The following is a 17,853-nucleotide window of genomic DNA, read 5'->3' on the forward strand; positions in this document are numbered from 1 at the left end:
TTTTGCCTGTCTCTGAGACCTGGGTCTTGGGTCAGGGAGCAGGCCTATAACTTTGGCCACTCTGCCATCCTCTTACTCATTTTTCTTCTTTCCCCTGTTACTGCCCTGCCCCCTCAGCCCACTTCCCCACCTCTTTTGCTCCTGGCTCTTTATTGGGCTGCCTCTGGCCTATCTTTGTCCAGAGGAATCAAATCACTTCTGTTAAAGTCAGTCCATCTATTCCCGGCTTCCTTTTTTTTTTTTTTGGCTGCACCATCAGCACATGGAAATTCTCGGGCCAGGGATCGAATCCCAGCGACAGCGTCATAGTTGCCACAGCGTCAGAATTTAAACCCACTGCACCGGCTGAGGGACCGAACCCTCGCTGCCACAGAGACAAAGCCAGATCCTTAACCCGCTGTATCACAGCGGGAACTCCCCCGCCTCTTCCAAGTGGTCAAGAGTCCCAGTTCCCAGAATCCCCAGCGTTGCCTGCAAAATAATAGAGGAGAACTTTCTGGGGAGAAGTTCCGTTGAGTTTCATTGAGTACTCAAAAAGATCCAAGATGTGCTAAAGTTGAAGAGTCAGAGGAACGACGTTGGAGCGTCAGCTGCATCAACACAGGCGTCATCAGACGGTATTCCTACGGGAGGACAGCATTCGCCAGGGTCTGGAGGCGTGGGAGCTAGCGAGGCCGAGCTAGCCTGCTTCTCCCTAGGAACCACTAATCGCCTGATTCTCACCTTCAAAGTGCACTGGGTCCCCGCGCAAGGAGCTGATTTGTGAGCCCAGGGCCAAGACGCATTCTGGGACTTGTAGTTTTTTGTAAGAGCCGAGAAACTCAGGCGTGACCATCGCCACTGGGTCCACAAGGTGGCGCACGTTGGCGAGTACTTTGGGTCTACTCTTTGCTTCAGAAGACTAGCCGACCTACGACAATCACAAGTAAGCGCTTGTGATTCTTTGATGGGCAGATACATCGTCCAATTAGCGTCAAGATTCGAGGTTAAATCCCACCCTCTTTTGATTTGTTGGCTGATGGAACGGAGTGATATTTATATAAACCAATGGGAAATTTTTAGGGAACTAGGTAGAGTCAAGTGACAGATCTGAGTCTAAGAATCGATCCTTAGTATCACTGGCCAATTTTGTTGACTGGCCGGTCTCCCTGCCAATAAAACTGGCGGATGGGCCTGCCATCCGGGAACTCCCCCAATGGGCGGGGCCAACATGCCTTTTTTCCGAAACACCGCCTCCCGGCCTGAACAACTCGCTTCAGGCTGCTATTGGCTGTTCTACAATAGCGACAGTTCCCGCGTCCAATGAGACTGAGAGAAAGTCCCCGGGGGGGAAGGTTCATTCAGCTGTAGGCCCGTGCCTCCCTTTCACTGGCTTGGGTGCACGAGCGACAGCGCGGCTGACCAACCGGGGGTGGGGCGAGGGCTTTGGGCGCAGCCCCAGGGCCCCGGGCGGGAGGTCGCTTGGGTCGGGTGTCGCCTGAGAACCGGATGAGGCGGCGACCGTGAGGCCGAGCCGGGAGCGGGCGTCGCGCCGAGGCCCGGGCGGACGGGGAGGAACGGCCGCGGACGCCGCGTCGTTGAAGGCAGGGGCGGGTGGGGAGCGCGGGGCGCTCGGGCCGGGGCCACCGGCGCCATGGGCAACCGCGGGATGGAAGAACTGATCCCGCTGGTCAACAAGCTGCAGGATGCCTTCAGCTCCATCGGCCAGAGCTGCCACCTGGACCTGCCGCAGATTGCCGTGGTGGGCGGCCAGAGCGCCGGCAAGAGCTCAGTGCTCGAGAACTTCGTGGGCCGGTGAGCGAGCGTGGCGGCGACGGCGGGCGGGCGGCGGCCTAGGGCGCGGAGGGCGGACCGGGAATGGCGCGCCCTGCGCCGCCGGCGTAACTGCGGCGCTTGCGTGCCCGCGACGGGGACGGGGAGAGGGAGGCGGGCCCTGTGGGACGCCCTGGGCGGAGGGCTCCTTGCAGGAGGTGGGGAGCCGGCCCAGGCTAAAGGGGTATCTCATGGGCGAGGGCCAGAAGGTGCGGTGGATCTCTGCCGATTCTCTGGTCCTCAGCTATAGTGGGTGAATTCTACCATATGGTTTCCTGTGTGTCAGGGGCAGGTTCCCCTTCCCTGTCTGTCCGAAACCTGTCACTTAGATATCTATTGGGCCGACCCCTGCGGTCTGACTGGCTGTTCATTTATCTGGAGCAGTTCCTACCGTCTCGTTGGCTGTCTCTCTGTCCTGGATAGGCTTCTGCCACCACCATTTGGCTGTCCATCTGTCCAGTACCGCAGAGCAGCCCCCTGCTGCCTGGCCAGCTATCTAGGATAACCTGTCCTGTCCGGCTGCCCATCCGTGCACTTCACAGACTTTAACACTTATCTCTTCCTCTCTTGGGTTACCTCCAGCTGGCCTCTGCTGTCTGACTGGCTGGCTGACCCTTGGGGACCCTGTTGCCTGGCTCTCCTGGGCTGACTCTAAAGCTTGGTGCCTGGTGAACGCTGGCTCCTCTTTTCCAAGTGGAACCTTTGTCTGTCTGTCCTACTATCTGTCCTTCTCCTAATCTGCCTGTTTGTGCCATAGCGGACTGACTGTCTGACCCCACCACTGTGGCAGGGGGTGGTGGAGGATGCAGAGAGGAAGGGAGCTGAAGGGTGAGACTGGAACTCCTCTCAATTGGAAGTAGAACCCTGGGGGGAATCTTTCTCCAGGAACTCTTTTCTGGTCCATGTCAGGGTACCTCCATGGCCCTAGAACATAGGGGCCAGCCCCCCAAGCTAAAGCCTGCAAATGTGGGGGGCCCTTCCTGGATCCTGGGAAGGAACTTCTTACCTGATCAGGCAAGAGCTGGAATACAGCCTTTTTTGGACAGTTCTGAGAAGTCTCAGTTTGGCTATCTGTCCAGTGGACATATTCCATTCTGTGGGCTGTTTCCTAGGATTCAGGAAGCTAATGGATGTAATTAGGTTCTCCTCTCTCCCTTCCCCCACTTCTTGCCCTTCTGCCTCCCAGATGGGTGGCCACTTCTCTATTTGTCTAGGAAGGACTCCTTTTGTGACTGGGGCTGCCAAATGATAATGTCATAGTCATTATTATCGTGATTATTGTTGTTATCAGTGTTAGGAGGTAACGTTCATCCTACAAGCCCCAAGCCAAGTTCTTGTTCCACTCAGAAGACAGCCTGTTTACCCAAGACCACCAGGCAGGAGGAGCTCAGTAGAGCGCAGCTTGGTGCCCAGCCTTGCTCCTGCCTTCCCAGAGGCCTGGGGGTTTTGCTCCCAGCAGCGTGAATTTCCTCCTTTGCTGCTTTGTCTCTGGCGAACTGCCTTCTGTCTACTGTGGCGGAAAGGCGTGGACTTGGGATCAACCAGGCCTGGGCTGAGCCTTGGGCTGGGCTATGGGCCCCCTGCTTGGCCATCTTCCTGCCTGGCCTGCCCAGGCTTCCAGTGGGCATCCGCAAAGCTCTGTCCATTTCATTTGCCTTGTGATCTTGCACAGATTGTTTTACCTCTCTGAGCCTCAGCTGCCCCTCCTAAAAATGGGGTGATGGACCCTCAACAAGACAGTTGCGAGGATGCAGTGACATGATGTGTTGAAAGTGCTTACTTAGCATGGTGCCTGGCACACAGTAGGTCTGTATGAATGGAGTTATTATTCACCAGGCTGATTCCTTTCATATTGACAACAAAAGCTAGTTAGAATTAAAGTGCTCTAGGAGCTCCCACTCTGACGCAGTGGAATTGGTGGCATCTTAGGAGCAATGGGACAAGGGTTCAATCCCCCACCTGGCACAGTGTATTAAAGGCTCTGGCATAGTTGCAGCTGCGGCTTAGGTCTCCACTGCAGCTCGGATCTGATCCCTGGCCTGGGAGCTCCATATGCTGCGGGGCAGCCAAAATGAAAAAAAAAAAAAAAAAAAAGAAAGTGCTCTAAAGTTAGACACTGGAGAGTTCCTGTTGTGGTACAGCGGAAACGAATCCGACTAGTAACCATGAGATTGTGGGTTTGATCCCTGGCCTCACTCACTGGGTTAAGGATCTGGTGCGTTGCCATGAACTGTGGTGTAGGTCACAGAGACGACTCGAATCCTGTGTTGCTGTGGCTGTGGTGTAGGCCAGCAGCTGTAGCTCTGACTCCACTCAGCCTGGGAACCTCCTTATGCCATAGGTGCGGCCCTTAAAAAAAAATTAATAAGTTACACACTGGACTTCATTTGAACATTCTGAGGCTGGCACTGCTGTGATCCCATTGTCCAGAGGGGAAAACTGAGGCTTAGAGAACCGAGCATTCAGTGACGGATTGAGCGACTCCAGGTCTCTCTCTCCCACCCCCCCGCTCCAACCCTCTGCTGTACCTTTCCCTCCCACCCACCCTGGCAACTGGTGACTGCCAACTGCTGCTGAGCTGGCTCCTGTGGCAACCTCCTCCCAGAGCCTGCAGCGTGACATTGGCATTAACCAGGCATTAATTCAGGGCTCGAGGACCAAAACTGTAAAAAGCCCTCTCTTTGGGTGTGGAGTGCTCAAACAGAGCCAACTTCTTATTTCTGGAGTGTGGAGAAGCCTTCTCAGCTCCGAAGCCCTGCCATAAGGGGGATGGCAGGCAGGACTCGCTTTAAATCCCACTGCCTGCTTCTTTCTCTGACTTTGGCTGAAATGTGCTGTGAGGCTCAGGGACTGGTTCCTCTCTTTTGCCCCAAGGACCCACACAGAGGCTCTCCTGGCAGTTTTCAAGGAACAAAAGGGAGAGCATGTTGGCTCTGTGCCTGGGGGCAGATCTGGCTGCTCCATTTCCCTGCTTCCTCCTTGTGGCTTTTTCTAAGAACATAGTCCGAGTGAGAATTACCCAGTTAGCTCAGTCCTGTACTGGGGGTTGCAGGTCGGTGGTCCTGGGGAGCAAAACTTGCTTGTTAGGTCTTTTGTTTCTTCAGCATGGAGGTAATTTTTTTTTTTTTTAATGGCCATACCCATGGCATATGGAAGTTCCCAGGCTAGAGGTCAGATTGGAGCTGCAGCTGCTGGCCTATGCCACAGCCACAGCAACACAGGATCTGAGCCGCATCTGCGACCTACACCACAGCTCACAGCAATGCCAAATCCTTAGCCCATGGAGCGAGGCCAGGGATTGAATACTAGTTGGGTTCATTACCACTGAGCCACTATGGGAATTAGCTGCGAACATTTAAAAATGAGATTTTGTTACCATTATGGCTCAGTGGACATGAACCTGACTAGTATCCATGAGGATATGGGAGTGGCCACTTGAGCTGCTACAGTCCCCACTACTCCCTAGTGCTGGCCTGGGCCCATTGCACAATCGCCTGGAGCCTCCTGGCTCCGGAAACTACTTTGAAGACCCAAGGCTTGGCCTGCCTTATACCAGCAGAGAGACCCGTGCCCCTAAGGGGAGCGGGGGATGTGGCTCCCTGGTGATCCTTGTCATTTAGCCTGAAGAGCTGGCAGGAGGGAAGGGCTTTGGAAATTTGTCCTTGGGAGAAGATCAGGAGAGGGAGGCTGAAGTTGAGGTCTCCAGCTCAGACGCCCAGGCTTGGACTTGGCCTTGTGAGCCTTTCCTCTCTGCACCTCAGTTTCCCCAGTTAGGAAAGGGGGTTGTTCATAGCACTTCCTCGTGGGCCCTATTCGGGCCGCCAGGTTGGATGTGTTTCACCTCTTAGGGCAGATAAATTCCTGCCCTGCCTGTCATTGAGAGTGGAGTAAGGATTAAATTAGACCATTTAGAAGTTCCCTGATGGCTCAGTGGGTTAAGGACCTGGCATTGTCACTGCTGTGGCGTGGGTTCAGTCCCTGGCCTGGGAAACTTTGTATGCCATGGGTGCTGCCAAAAAAAAAAAAAGAGAGAGAGAGAAAGAAAGAAGGAAGGAAGGAAAGAAATAGGAAGAGAGACCATTTAGACCGTGCTTGGAAGAGTGTCTCGCACAGAAGAAGTGCTTAAAATGTCACGCATTTTTCATTCATTTCCACTGAAAAAAGTTTGAGCATATTCCCTCAGTGCCGGGTTCTGCAGACATAGCCCTGAGCAAGCGCAAGATACCAAAATCCCTGCCCTGGGGGAGCTGGCCTTCCTGCAGGGGGAGATAAAGAAGAAACAAGACAGAAGGTGATAACTGTCACAGGGGAATAAAGAGCAGGATTATGGACAGGGCAGGGGGAGGTCAGGGTAAACCTCCATGGGAAGGTGACATCTGAGGATGACATCTTAAGGATGTGAGGGAGGACCCACCAGTGGAGATCTGCAGGAAGAGCATCCCAGGCTGTGGGAACAGCCGGTGCAAAGGCCCTGAGGTGGGAGTGTTCCTAGAGGAAGGCATTGTGGGAGAGTGGGGGGAGATGAGGTGAGGAAGGCCCTGGGGTGGGGTGGGGTGCAGGCCTAGCAGAGCTCTGGGAGCTGGGGCGGGGAGCCTGGGTGGAGGGAAAGCTACTGGTGACACTGTTACGATCCTTCTGGACCTTGTCTTGGGCACGCTGAGGGCTCTTGCCTTTGATTTGCAGCTTTACTTCGACTTTCCCCATGAGAAATACCTGTGAACACAGGTAGCACCCGGTGCCATTTTTCTTTTACCAAGACACAGCTGCCTCTCCTGTCTCCAGCTGTGTTTGCATTTGGTCTTGGGAGATGCGGCTGTACTGTGGGGCCGCTGCCGGGTACACAGTGGGTGCTGAATGAACACATATCGGATGACCATTGGCGCACGTCCCTGCCAGACTAAGGGGTGGGTACGTGGTTTGCTCTTTGGGCTGGTTTGTCCCTTAGCAGATCTGAGGTGTTCAAAGGCACTTGGAAGTGCCAGCTGTTATTCCCACTGTCCTTCCTTAGGGGCAAAGCCAAAGTGCCTTTGCCTGTGTGGTTTGTAGTACCCAGGCCAGCTGGAGTAGGGCGGGTCCAGAGGCACCTGTGAGAATGTGGCTGCCCTCCAGCTAAATGACCTCACATCTTGGGCCTCAGTTTCCTTGTCTAGAAAATGGGGGTGACGGTGGTCCCTCTCTCCTGAGAGCGAGTGGAGCATTCAGATGAGCTAATCCTCGTGAAATATTAAATCCCTACATTCTGATTCCCCCCCCTTTTTTTTGGGCTGTGCTTGCAGCATACAGAAGTTCCCGGGCCAGGGATGGAACCCACCCCACACCAGTAATCAGAGCTACACCATTGACAATACCAGATCCTTAACCCGCTGAGCCACCAGGGAACTCCGACATCCCTGCTTTTTGTAGAGCCCTGGGTCAACCCTGAAAAGCAGTTGTTAATTTCTTTTTTCTGAAAGAACAGGAATTCATGATTACTTTGTTGTTAGAAATAACACCTTGCTTCAGCACAAACACTCACTGAGTGCCTGTCAGTGTGGTTTTTGCTCTGGGGAGGTAGCTAGGACCGGCTGGTGGACCAGGTCCTGAAATGTTATTGGGGGAAATGCTAGTAGGAGCCTGTTCCTGCTGGGAATGGTGGCTGTGAACGAGTATGTGTGGCCGTGAGAGTTTTTTTACGCTCATTAAGTGTATGATGGTGGGAAATAGCAAGCAGAAAGGCCCAACAGTAGCAAATTGGCTATGCAAGCAATTCGTCCAGACAACTAACTATGAAATAGCCACTCAGTGATCTAGAAGAGGATTCTAATGACCCAGAAAGCCATGTAAGACCTGTCAGGGTCCAGACCAAGTGGACCTGTGATCCCATTTTCATAGTAAAAAGCCTGGAAAGATGTACAGCCCCCAACCCCATGTGTGGGTTGTCTTCCCCACGTGATTCTTGGTTTGTTTTTGCTTGTTTGGGGATTACATTTATAACCCAGAAGACAGATTTCTCCAGAGCTCAGCTCTGGACTGCCCAAATGCTTTTCAGAGTTATTTGTCTGGGGATAATGGCCCTTGCTAGGTATACGGAGTGAAATCCCCTGGTAATAAGTCCAGCTGATTGTGGGTGACGGCAGAGGATGGGCAGTCCTAGATTTGGAGTTTTCGAAGGTAGTGCAGGCAGAAGGGGCTGGTCACTACACGAAACCCTGTGTCTCTCTGGTGTCTGCATTTGGCTCAGAGCCACAGCTGCCAAGCTCCTGCTCCGTTTGAATGAAAATGCCGAAATTACAGGCCCCTCAACTGCAGGAAAAAGACGGGGACATCAGCTAACCCTTAATTTACTGGTGTTGCCAATCGCATGCTGTAATTAAGCTCTTATTGTGTTAAAGCTTCAGAAAAATGCAAGCCAATAAGGAGATATTTATAGGCCATTAGCTACGATCCGAATAAAGAAAAAAATTGCCCTGCCTCTGAAGCAGAATGACACTAGAGAGAAAAGACTCCTGCTTCTGGGTAGTTTAGGGCTCCCGTTAGCATTGACAGTGAGATCTCTGCTAGACACTGGGGACTTTCCCCCTTGGAGTCACCCTCCCCTTGAACAGGGAGCTGGGTGGCCCTTTGAGTTTCACCTGCTGCTGGATGTTTATGACACAGTAAGAGTGGAGGTTTGTGGAATCATCCTGTGCTTTGCGTGTCCTGGGGACTTAGGTCTGAAATCTCACTATGTGTTTCCAGCAGCCCTGGGGGGCTGGTGATGCTCCCAGCCTCTCCGCTTTCCAGGAGCAGGGTCTGAAGTCACACAGGGAGGAGGGCAGGAGCAGGGTCTGAGCTGGCCCTGTCTTCTCCAGAGCCCAATGCCAGGGGGACAACAGGGTTGGGAAGGTGTGGCTTTTGGCCAGGAATGGACACCAGGGTGCTTGTATCTGGGGGTGGGGCCGAGGTGGCTGGTGGAGCGACTTCTGGCCTTTGAGCTCCTTTGAGGTTGTCAGCTGTGTGTCTGACAGCATGCCTCAAATAGCACCTACTCTGCTGGCTGCTGGGGACCCAGCTGGGACCGAGATGGATAGAGATCAGGACAGTGGTTACAGCAGCAGCTCCATTTCTGAAGACAGAGACGTGCAGTGAGAATGGCGGGAGGAGCGGGAGGTTAGCTGAGCAGGCCCTGCCATGGAGCTACCCCCTCAGAGACCCCAGAGGAGAGTGTCCCTGGCAGGGGGATGCATGGGAACAGGGGGCCTCAGCAGGTGCCGCCTTCAGATGTGGAAAGGGGGCTAAGACGAAGGCACGACCATGGGGCACGTGAAGTGCCTGGCAAGTGCCTACTTTTCCTAAAATTTTTTTTTTTTGGGGGGGGATCTTTTTAAGGCCATACCTGAGGCATATGAAAGTCCTCAGGCTAGGATCCTGTCCAGTCAGAGCTGCAGCTGCCAGCCTACACCAGAGCCACCGCAACGCAGGATCTGAGCCACATCTGCAACCTACACTACAGCTCACGGCAATGCCAGATCCTTAACCCACTGAGCAAGGCTAGGCATCAAACCTGCATCCTCATGGATACTAGTTGGGTACTTAATCTGCTGAGCCACAAGGGGAACTCCCCGCTTTTCCTAAATTTTCATCACACAAGTAGAACATTGAAGACAGCGTTCTTGTGGAAAAGGAAACCATGGAGTTCTCATTGTGGCTCAGTGGGTTAAGAACCCAAGTAGTATCAATGAGAATGCAGGTTTGATCCCTGGCCTTGCTCAGTGGATTAAGGATCCAGTGTTTCTGTGAGCTGAGGTATAGGTCAAAGATGGGGCTCGGATCACAAGTTGCTGTGGCAGTGGTGTAGGCCGGCAGCTGCAGCTCTGATTTGACACCTTGTCTGGGAACTTCCATATGCTGCAGGCGTGGCCAAGTTTAAAAAATCAATAAAAGGAAACCATGACAGATGAGGACATGACGTACCACCCACTCTGTCTCTTCCTTCCATCTCCGTGTGGGAACTCCATCGTCAGTGTGGGGTGTATCCTGCCAGACCCTTCTCACGTTTAGGTATAGACATACATGCTGGTATCTATAGAAAATCCACAGCACTTTTCGGGGTTGCTTCTTTTTTGTTAACTTCTTTCCAGAACTGGGACTCTCCCATTTATGTTGTTCGGAGACTTGTTTTCCAACCACCCGACACATCCTGGATGGTCCTTCTACGTTGGAACACTTGTCACTGCTGCTTCGAGTTTTTCTAAACCCTACCCCCAGCCCCCACTGCTGCCGAGGGGTAAGAAGGAAGGCAGGGGTTCTGGTGAGAAAGGACAGTGCTGTTATGGGTGCTGTTTGCCATGATCCATGTGGGGCCCTGGGTACAAGGCACATCACCCACTTGGAGGCCGGGGCTCGATCACTGTTTACTGCTGAGGAAACAGGCAACAGAGCTTTGCTCAGGTGGCTAGACTCAAACCCAGAGCCTCGGCCTTCATGGGAGTTCTCCGACCCCCAGAACCTGTTGGCCTGTGCCTGAAGTGGCACCCTCACCCCTGACTGCGTTGAATTTTGTGACCGTCCTTTTTCCCTTGGCCAGCCTTTACAGGGTCCAGTTTTTGCTCCTTCTATATTGTGTTTATACCTCAGAGTGGCCTCAGAAGTTTCTAGAACGAGGCCAGGTGTTGAGGAATAATCCAAGCCCTTGTGGGAGTCCTTGCAAGGCCCATTGTAAGGCTCATCTGCTCAAGTTGCCTTCTTGGGTGGCAGTCGGGGGGCAGCTCTGGTCTTCCTCTTGCACTGAATGGTCCTCCCGTGTCTTTGACATGCTCACTGTGTGCCAGGCACCAGGTACTGTCTGTATGTCACCTCAGCTTAGCTCCATTTTACAGATGAGGCTACTGAGGGGCAAAAATGGTGCAAGCAGCTGAGGGCCTCTGAACCCTATCTTTACCCGCTTGTTTACTTTCCCAGTATTTGTCCCCAAATTCTTCTTGGAAGAAGCAGTGGGTCTTTCTGCTTAGGTGAGGACAGGCAGGAGCTGACTGGAAGCAGACTGGTGACTGGTGAACATGTACCTTGGTGCCCACCCTGTCTGACTGTGGGCCCCAGCTCGAGGCTCATGCCTTATTATCTGTAGGGCGCTAGCTTTATCTTTTTCACGGCTGTGTAGTATTCCATGGTACAAAGTCACCCTTGTTTATTCGCTGGCTTCTTGGTGATGGATGCTTAGGCTGCTTCCAGGATCCAGTCCCAGGATTTGGTTATGGACATGGGACACCTGTATAGAATGTGGGGGAGGAGGACAGGGGGAGATTGGCCAGCCCTGGGTCTGTGGTCCTCACCTCCCCAGGTGTAATGGCCAGGATGCCACCCAGCAGCTTCCTCACCTGAATTGAATGAGTGGACTTGGGATTGGTCAGAGTCCTTCCCAATGACCCCACATCAGCCTGTTCTCACCACAGTTTGCCCCCTCTCAACCTCTTCAATGGCCTGGAGCAGAGCAGTTGCTTCTGCCCCTGCTGTCACCCCACAGCATCCACAGGGTACCTCTTGGCAGGTACCCTGACTCAGGGCAGGTCCCTCTGCTGCCCACACCCCTCCATGGCTTCCACCTGATTTGGGGTGAAAGTTCAGGTCCTCCTACGGCCCGTGACGCCACCTGCCCTCACCTGTCCCCATTCTCCTCCGTGCTTTTCCCACCAGCCACACGGCCTTCTGGCTGCCCCTGATCCCCCCAGGCTCACTTCTACTCCAGGGACTTTTTGTCCCTTCCTCTGCATCTCCTCTCCGTCCAGAGTTCTCCACGACCAGCCCCTCTCTTCTCGGATTCCTGCTCAAACCACCCACCCCGGCCTCCCCTAGAGGCTGTCCCCGAACCGCCCTGGTTCACATAGGGCCTTGGCGCACAGACTGCCTGTCTAGATGTGTTTTCTTCAGAGCTCTCACCAGGACCTGAAACTATTTTGTGTTGTTTCCTCCCCACCGCCCAGACAGCAGGTCGCCAAGGGCAGGGAGCTTTGAGCACTCCTTGCCATCCTGGCATTTAAGAGGAGTGCACATATCTGCTACATGAATGTACCTAGAAACTAGAATTGAACTAATTTCACTGCACAGATGTCTGTTGAGAAGGGAGGCCAGAGGCCAGCCCTGGGAATTGTCTTTGGGGGCTCACAGCCCACCTGGGATGCGTGGGACCGTGAATAGGAGAGGGACTTGGGAGGCTCTGGGGGGCTCAGAAGCAAGCGTATCTTCTTTGCAGGGAGGGCTGTAATTTCCCTCTTTGGCACAGTGTAGTAACAAAAACAGTCTAGGAGTTCTCTGGTAGCCTAGTGGTTAAGGATCTGTGGCGTTGTCACTTCTGTGTGTGGGTTTGATCCCTGGCCTGGGAACCTGTGTGTGCCGTGGGCAAAGCCAAACAAACAAAACAAAGCAATAACAGTCTTAGACCCTGGGCCTGGGTGTCTTCTTTGGACTGGCTTCCTGGCTATGAGATGGAGCCAAGCAGATCCCCCTCCCTTGGCTGTGGTGACTGAGACCCCACACAGCTTCCAGTGAGGTGTTGCCTCCAACTCTTGCCTCCTGCCTGGGTGTCAGGCGGCCCTGGCAGGAGTGGACCCACTCTGTCCAGGCACTGGCACACTCTCATGACAGGAACCTGAGGTGCAAAGGCAGCTTCGCCCCACGTCTGAATCCCCAACCCATGGATGCCCAAGTGCCTGCTTGGACCAAGAACCAAGGAAAGGAGGCTTCTGGGGTCATTGCTTCTCAGTCCTGGCAGCCCATTAGTATCCATCACAGGAAGATGTTAAAATACCAGTGCCCAGTGCCAGACCCCTCTCCAGACCAACTTAAATCTCCTGGGGAGGGTGGGGTGGGGAGCAGAATCCAGTCATGTGCCACAGCCACTGTTTGTTACAGGAGACCTCCTTTGCCTTAACTTGAACCTGCACGGGCTACAGACCATGGGATGTAGTCAGGTGGCCAGCAGAGCTGTCCAGGGCCCCGATGACACCCTCATGCCCCAATGTAGGAGGAGGAGGAGGCACCTTGGAAACCCTGCCCCATGACATAGTTTCCCAGCGATAAGAGTCTTTAGGGATTGGCAGGAAGGCAAGCGAGCAGAGCAGGCAGGAACAGTCCCAGCTGGGGTTACGCCCGCCTGCCGGGTGATACACCCTGGCACGGCCGGGCCAGCCCTGGAGAAAGCCCTGTAGTGGGTTGAGGACACAGCCCCTTCTGTCCCAGCCTCTGTCTTCTGTGTTGATGGCCAGGGTCCTTCTGGAGGCTCATAGCCTTCTCACCCAGGAGGCCCCCAGCAGGTCCTACAGCCCTGGAGACAGTGGCTTGGAGGATGACGCCCTCAGAAATTGTTCTTTTGTTTTTGTTGTTGCACCCACAGCATATAGAAGTTCCTGGGTCAGGGATCAAAACCCGAGCCACAGTAGCAACCCAAGCTGCTGTTCTTTTCTGGCTGATGAGGCCATGGAGTCCCAGGGATCTATAAATCAAGATCAGGGGCCTGTGACCAGAGACTGAGCTGCTGACTCCGCTCAAGGGAGGCTGCTTGTGGTTTGGGCTGACACGTTTTCTCGCCTTGCAACACTCGGTTCCCCTCATCTGGGAGGAAGCCCTTTAGATGGAAGCCCAGCTCTTGCTGCTTCTGCCCTTGTGGCATCTCTCAGTGGTACTGCCTGGCACAGGTCACCAGGGGGCTCAGAGCAGGCCACTTCCTTAAGTGGGAAGGTCTCACCTGGTGTACGCTCCCAGCACTAGGTATAAAATGATGTCCTAGTTTGAATTTTTTTCTTTTTTTTTTCTTTTTTTTCTTTTTAGGGCTGCATCTGCAGCCTATGGAAGTTCCCAGACTAGGGGTCAAATCAGAGCTACAGCTGCCGGCCTATGCCACAGCAATACAGGATCTGAGCTGTATCTGTGACCTACACCCCAGCTCACAGTAACACTGGATCCTTAACCCATTAAGCGAGGCCAGGGATCGAACTACATTCTCATGGATCCTAGTCAGTTTTGTTACTGCTGAGCCACAACGGGAGCTCCTTAGCTTGATTTTTAATTACAGGAATTATTGGACTATTTACCTGTGAAATAAAATTCTCTCTCTTAGGAAAAGTAAGCTGGAGTTTCCTATTGCCCTTTGCTTGGGATCATCTTCATCAGCTTATGACTCTTGCCAGATCCTTTTTCTTTCTTTACTTTCTCTCTCTCTCTCTCTTTTTTTTGGCTGTGGCATGTGGAAGTTCCCAGGCCAGGGACTGGACCCAAGACACAGCAGTGAAGAATGCTGAATCCTTAACTGCTAGGCTGCCAGGGAACTCCCAGATCCTTGTTCTATGTGTGAATGTCCCCCACCTCAAATCCCACGATTACGTCCATCTTAGATAGGCCAAATCTCGACAGAATGTGTCTGCCTCATGCCAAGTTCTTTGCTATTTAGTGTCTTAAGGGGTTTTTGCCTTTGTTTTGTTTTTAAGAAAAAATTCTATTTTGGAATAATTTTAGATTTACAGAAAATTTGCGAGGATAGTACAGAAAGCTCCCATGTACACTTTACCCATCTTTCCCTAATGTTTAACATCTTGCTTACTGCCATGGTACATTTCTCACAACTAAGAAATTAGCCTCAGAGCTCCTCTTGTGGCTCAGCAGTAACGAACCTGACTAGTATCCGTGAGGACACAGGTTCGACCACTGGCCCTGCTCAGTGGGTTAAGGATCCAGCGTTGCCCTGAGCTGTGGTATAGGTCACAGATGTGGCTCAGATCTGGCGCTGCTGTGGCTGTGATGTAGGCGGGTAGATGCAGGTCCAATTCAACCCCTAGCCTGGGAACTTCTATATGCTGCACATTCAGCCCTGAAAAGCAAAGAAATTAACCTTGGCTTATTATTATTATTATTATTAACGACAGCCAGACTTTATTCATTATTCAGATTTACCCTGTTGTCCCCACAGTCCTCTTTCTGTCCCAGGACCAAATCCAGGATCCCACTCTGCATTTAGTTGTCACGATTCCTTAGTCTCTGTCTGTCTGTGCACCAGCCTTTGCTTCTCATGACTTTGGTGTTTTATAGAATCTCTCTCAATTTGCATTGATCTGGAATTTTCTCATGATTAGACTGAGTCAGTGGGTTTGGGGGAAGAAGACCACAAAGATGAGGTGCCCTTCTCTTCGCATCAGGGGTCCATGACAGCAGCGAGGCTTATCATGGGTGATGTTGACCTTGATCTTTTGGTTGAGGTGGCATCTCTCAGTGTTCTTTGCTGCAAAGTTACTCTTTTCTCCTTTTCATACATTATCTTTTGGAAGCATGGGAAGTTCTTTTGAGTATAATTGAGCAGGTAAAATGTCCAAGATGGCCCGAAGTTCAAAAATATCAGAAAGGAGGGGTTCCCACTCTGGTTCAGTGGGTTAAGACTCCAACTGGAGGCGCTTGGTTTGCTGCAGAGGTGTGGGTTTGACCCCCGGCCCGGCATAGTGGGTTAAGGATCCAGTGTTGCTGCAGTTGTGGCGTAGGTCACAGTTGCGGCTCAGATTCTATCCCTGGCCTGGGAACTTCCATATGCAAAAAAAAAAAAAAAAGGATACAGAGAGGAAGCTTCCTGCCCACCTGCTCCTACAGCCATGTTTAACCATCCTTGCTAGTCTCCTGTGTCCTCCTGGTTTCTCAGGGCAAAGACAAATGTGTTTGTATCTGCTCCCCTCTCCCTCCACTCTCTCATCCAGCTTTACACCTGGTTCTGAACAGTGAGACTGTCACTTAATATTTCTTGGAAATCTTTTTTTTTTTTTTTTAAATGTCTTTTTGCCTTTTCTAGGGCCCCTCCCATAGCATATGGAGGTTTCCCAGACTAGGGGTCTAATCAGAGCTGTAGCCACCAGCCTACACCAGAGCCACAGCAACATGGGATCTGAGCCACGTCTGCAACCTACACCACAGCTCACGGCAGCCTGGATCCTTAACCCACTGAGCAAGGCCAGGGATTGAACCCGCAACCTCATGGTTCCTAGTCGGATTCGTTAACCACTGAGCCACAATGGGAACTCCTTTCTTGGAAATCTTAGTGTATCAGCACAGAGAGCATGCTTGCTTGTGTTTTTTTTCCCCCCACTCTTGAGGTATAGTTTATATCTAGTAGACACACAAAGAACTGGGTAACTACAACCACAGTCCACATACTGAACACTTCCATTACCCTGCAAATCCCTCTGTGCCCTTTGGCAGCCACCCCTCCCCCACTCCAGCACCTGGCACCTACGCATGGGTTCTCCACGGTATGATTTTTGCCTTTTCCAGGAAGTCATATAAATGGACTCATGCAGCCTTTGAGTCTGGCTTGCTTCTCTCTGTGTAACCCCTTTGAGAGCCATCCAGGCTGTGTGCCTTGATAGTTGCATCCTTTTTGTTGCTGAGGAGTGTCTGGACTGCCCGCTGTTGAACTGTTCACCCGCTAGAGGCCCCTCAGCTGTCTCCAGTTCCGGGTGATTGTGCCCAAGGCTGATAGAAACGTTTATGTGCAGGTTTCTGTGTGCCTCATAAACATGATACTTTTTTTTTTGTCTCTTTGTTGTTGTTGTTGTTGCTATTTCTTGGGCCACTCCCACGGCATATGGAGGTTCCCAGGCTAGGGGTTGAATCGGAGCTGTAGCCACCGGCCTACGCCAGAGCCACAGCAACGCGGGATCCGAGCCGCGTCTGCAACCTACACCACAGCTCAGGGCAACGCCGGATCGTTAACCCACTGAGCAAGGGCAGGGACCGAACCCGCAACCTCATGGTTCCTAGTCGGATTCGTTAACCACTGCGCCACGACGGGAACTCCACGATACATTTTGAGTTAATTTTTGTGTGACTTGTGAGGCAGAGATTAAGGTTAATAATTTTTTTTTTTTTTTTTTTTTGCTTATATATGTCCAGTTGTTCCAGAACTATTTGTTGAAAAGACCATCCTGGGAGTTCTGGTTGTGGCTCAGTGGGTTACAAGCCTGACTAGTATCCATGAAGACGTTCAGTATCCTTAACCCCTGGCCCCGCTCAGCGGGTTAAGGATCCGGTTTTGCTATGAGCTGTGGTGAAGCTCGCAGATGTGGCTTGGATGCAGTGTTGCTGTGGTTGCGGTGTAGGCTGGCACCTGTAGCTCCGATTTGACCCCTAGTTGGGAACTTCCATATGCCTCAGGTGCAGCCCTAAAAAGTGAAAAAGAAAAAAAAAGAGAAAACCATCCCCTTCCATGGAGTTGGCTGTGTCAGAAATGAGTTGGCCATGTCTGTATGGGACCTTTCTGGACCCTCTGTTCTCTCCCATCTATCTGTGTGTGTATCCTTTGGCCAAAGTCACATTTCTTTATTACTATAGTCTTGAAATCAGGCTGGGTGAGTCTTCTTTGTTCTTCTTTTTCAGAATTGTTTTGGCCAGTCTAGTTTCTTTCCCTTTACATAGAAACTTGTTGATTTCTACAAGAATGGTATTTGTGTTTCAGCCCATGGAGAGCGTTTCTTTTAGTTTTTATAACTGTATTATTCCTTCTAACAGCAGTTCTCACCTGGTCCACGTAGTCACTTCCTGACCTCACTGTCCACCACCCCTGCCACAGGCTCTTCTCTCACAGGGTCAGAGGGAGCCCCCTTTTTTTTGGCCATGCCCGTGGCATGTGGAAGTTTCCAGGCCAGGGAATGAACCTGTGCCATAGCAGTAACCAGAGCTACAGCGGTGGCTGTGGTCCTCAACCCCCTGAGCCACCAGGAAACTCTGAGGTGGTCTCTTAAGAACATGTCCCTCCTCTCCTCGGAACCTGCCACGGCTTCTAGGTCTATGGTGTAAAACTCAGTGTAAAGTCCTCACTATCACCCAGAAGGACCTGCATGATCTCCATGCTCTGCTTTCCCTGCTGCATCACCCCGTCCCCTCATCTCCTGCTACTCCTTCCTTACTTGCTCTATTCATTCTCACTGGGCTTCTCATTGCTCCTGCAACGTATTAGGCACAGTCCCACCTCAGGGCCTTTGCGTATGCTATTTCCTCTGCCAGGAAAGTTCCTTCCCTGAGAGCCCTGTGGCTCATGCGTCACCTCTGTTAGGG

General features: G+C 52.3%; 1 protein-coding gene across 12 annotated transcripts in view; it reads left to right on the top strand.

Moving 5' to 3' along the window:
• The first annotated feature begins 1,450 nt into the window (after positions 1-1,450).
• DNM2 (dynamin 2) overlaps positions 1,451-17,853 on the top strand; it is a 98,251-nt gene continuing 81,848 nt past the window's right edge. For 7 of the 12 annotated variants that reach the window (XM_047777075.1, XM_047777076.1, XM_047777071.1 and 4 more), the window contains exon 1: positions 1,452-1,794. In XM_047777075.1, coding sequence (XP_047633031.1) covers positions 1,634-1,794 — 161 coding nt within the window. In that variant the 5' untranslated portion in view covers positions 1,452-1,633. Of the gene's footprint in view, positions 1,795-17,853 lie in introns of all 12 variants that reach the window. The other 5 variants (XM_047777067.1, XM_047777066.1, XM_047777072.1 and 2 more) reach the window with 2 other exon arrangements.

This window comes from Phacochoerus africanus, chromosome 4, assembly GCF_016906955.1.
Source record: "Phacochoerus africanus isolate WHEZ1 chromosome 4, ROS_Pafr_v1, whole genome shotgun sequence".
In the NCBI taxonomy this organism is placed as follows: domain Eukaryota; kingdom Metazoa; phylum Chordata; class Mammalia; order Artiodactyla; family Suidae; genus Phacochoerus; species Phacochoerus africanus.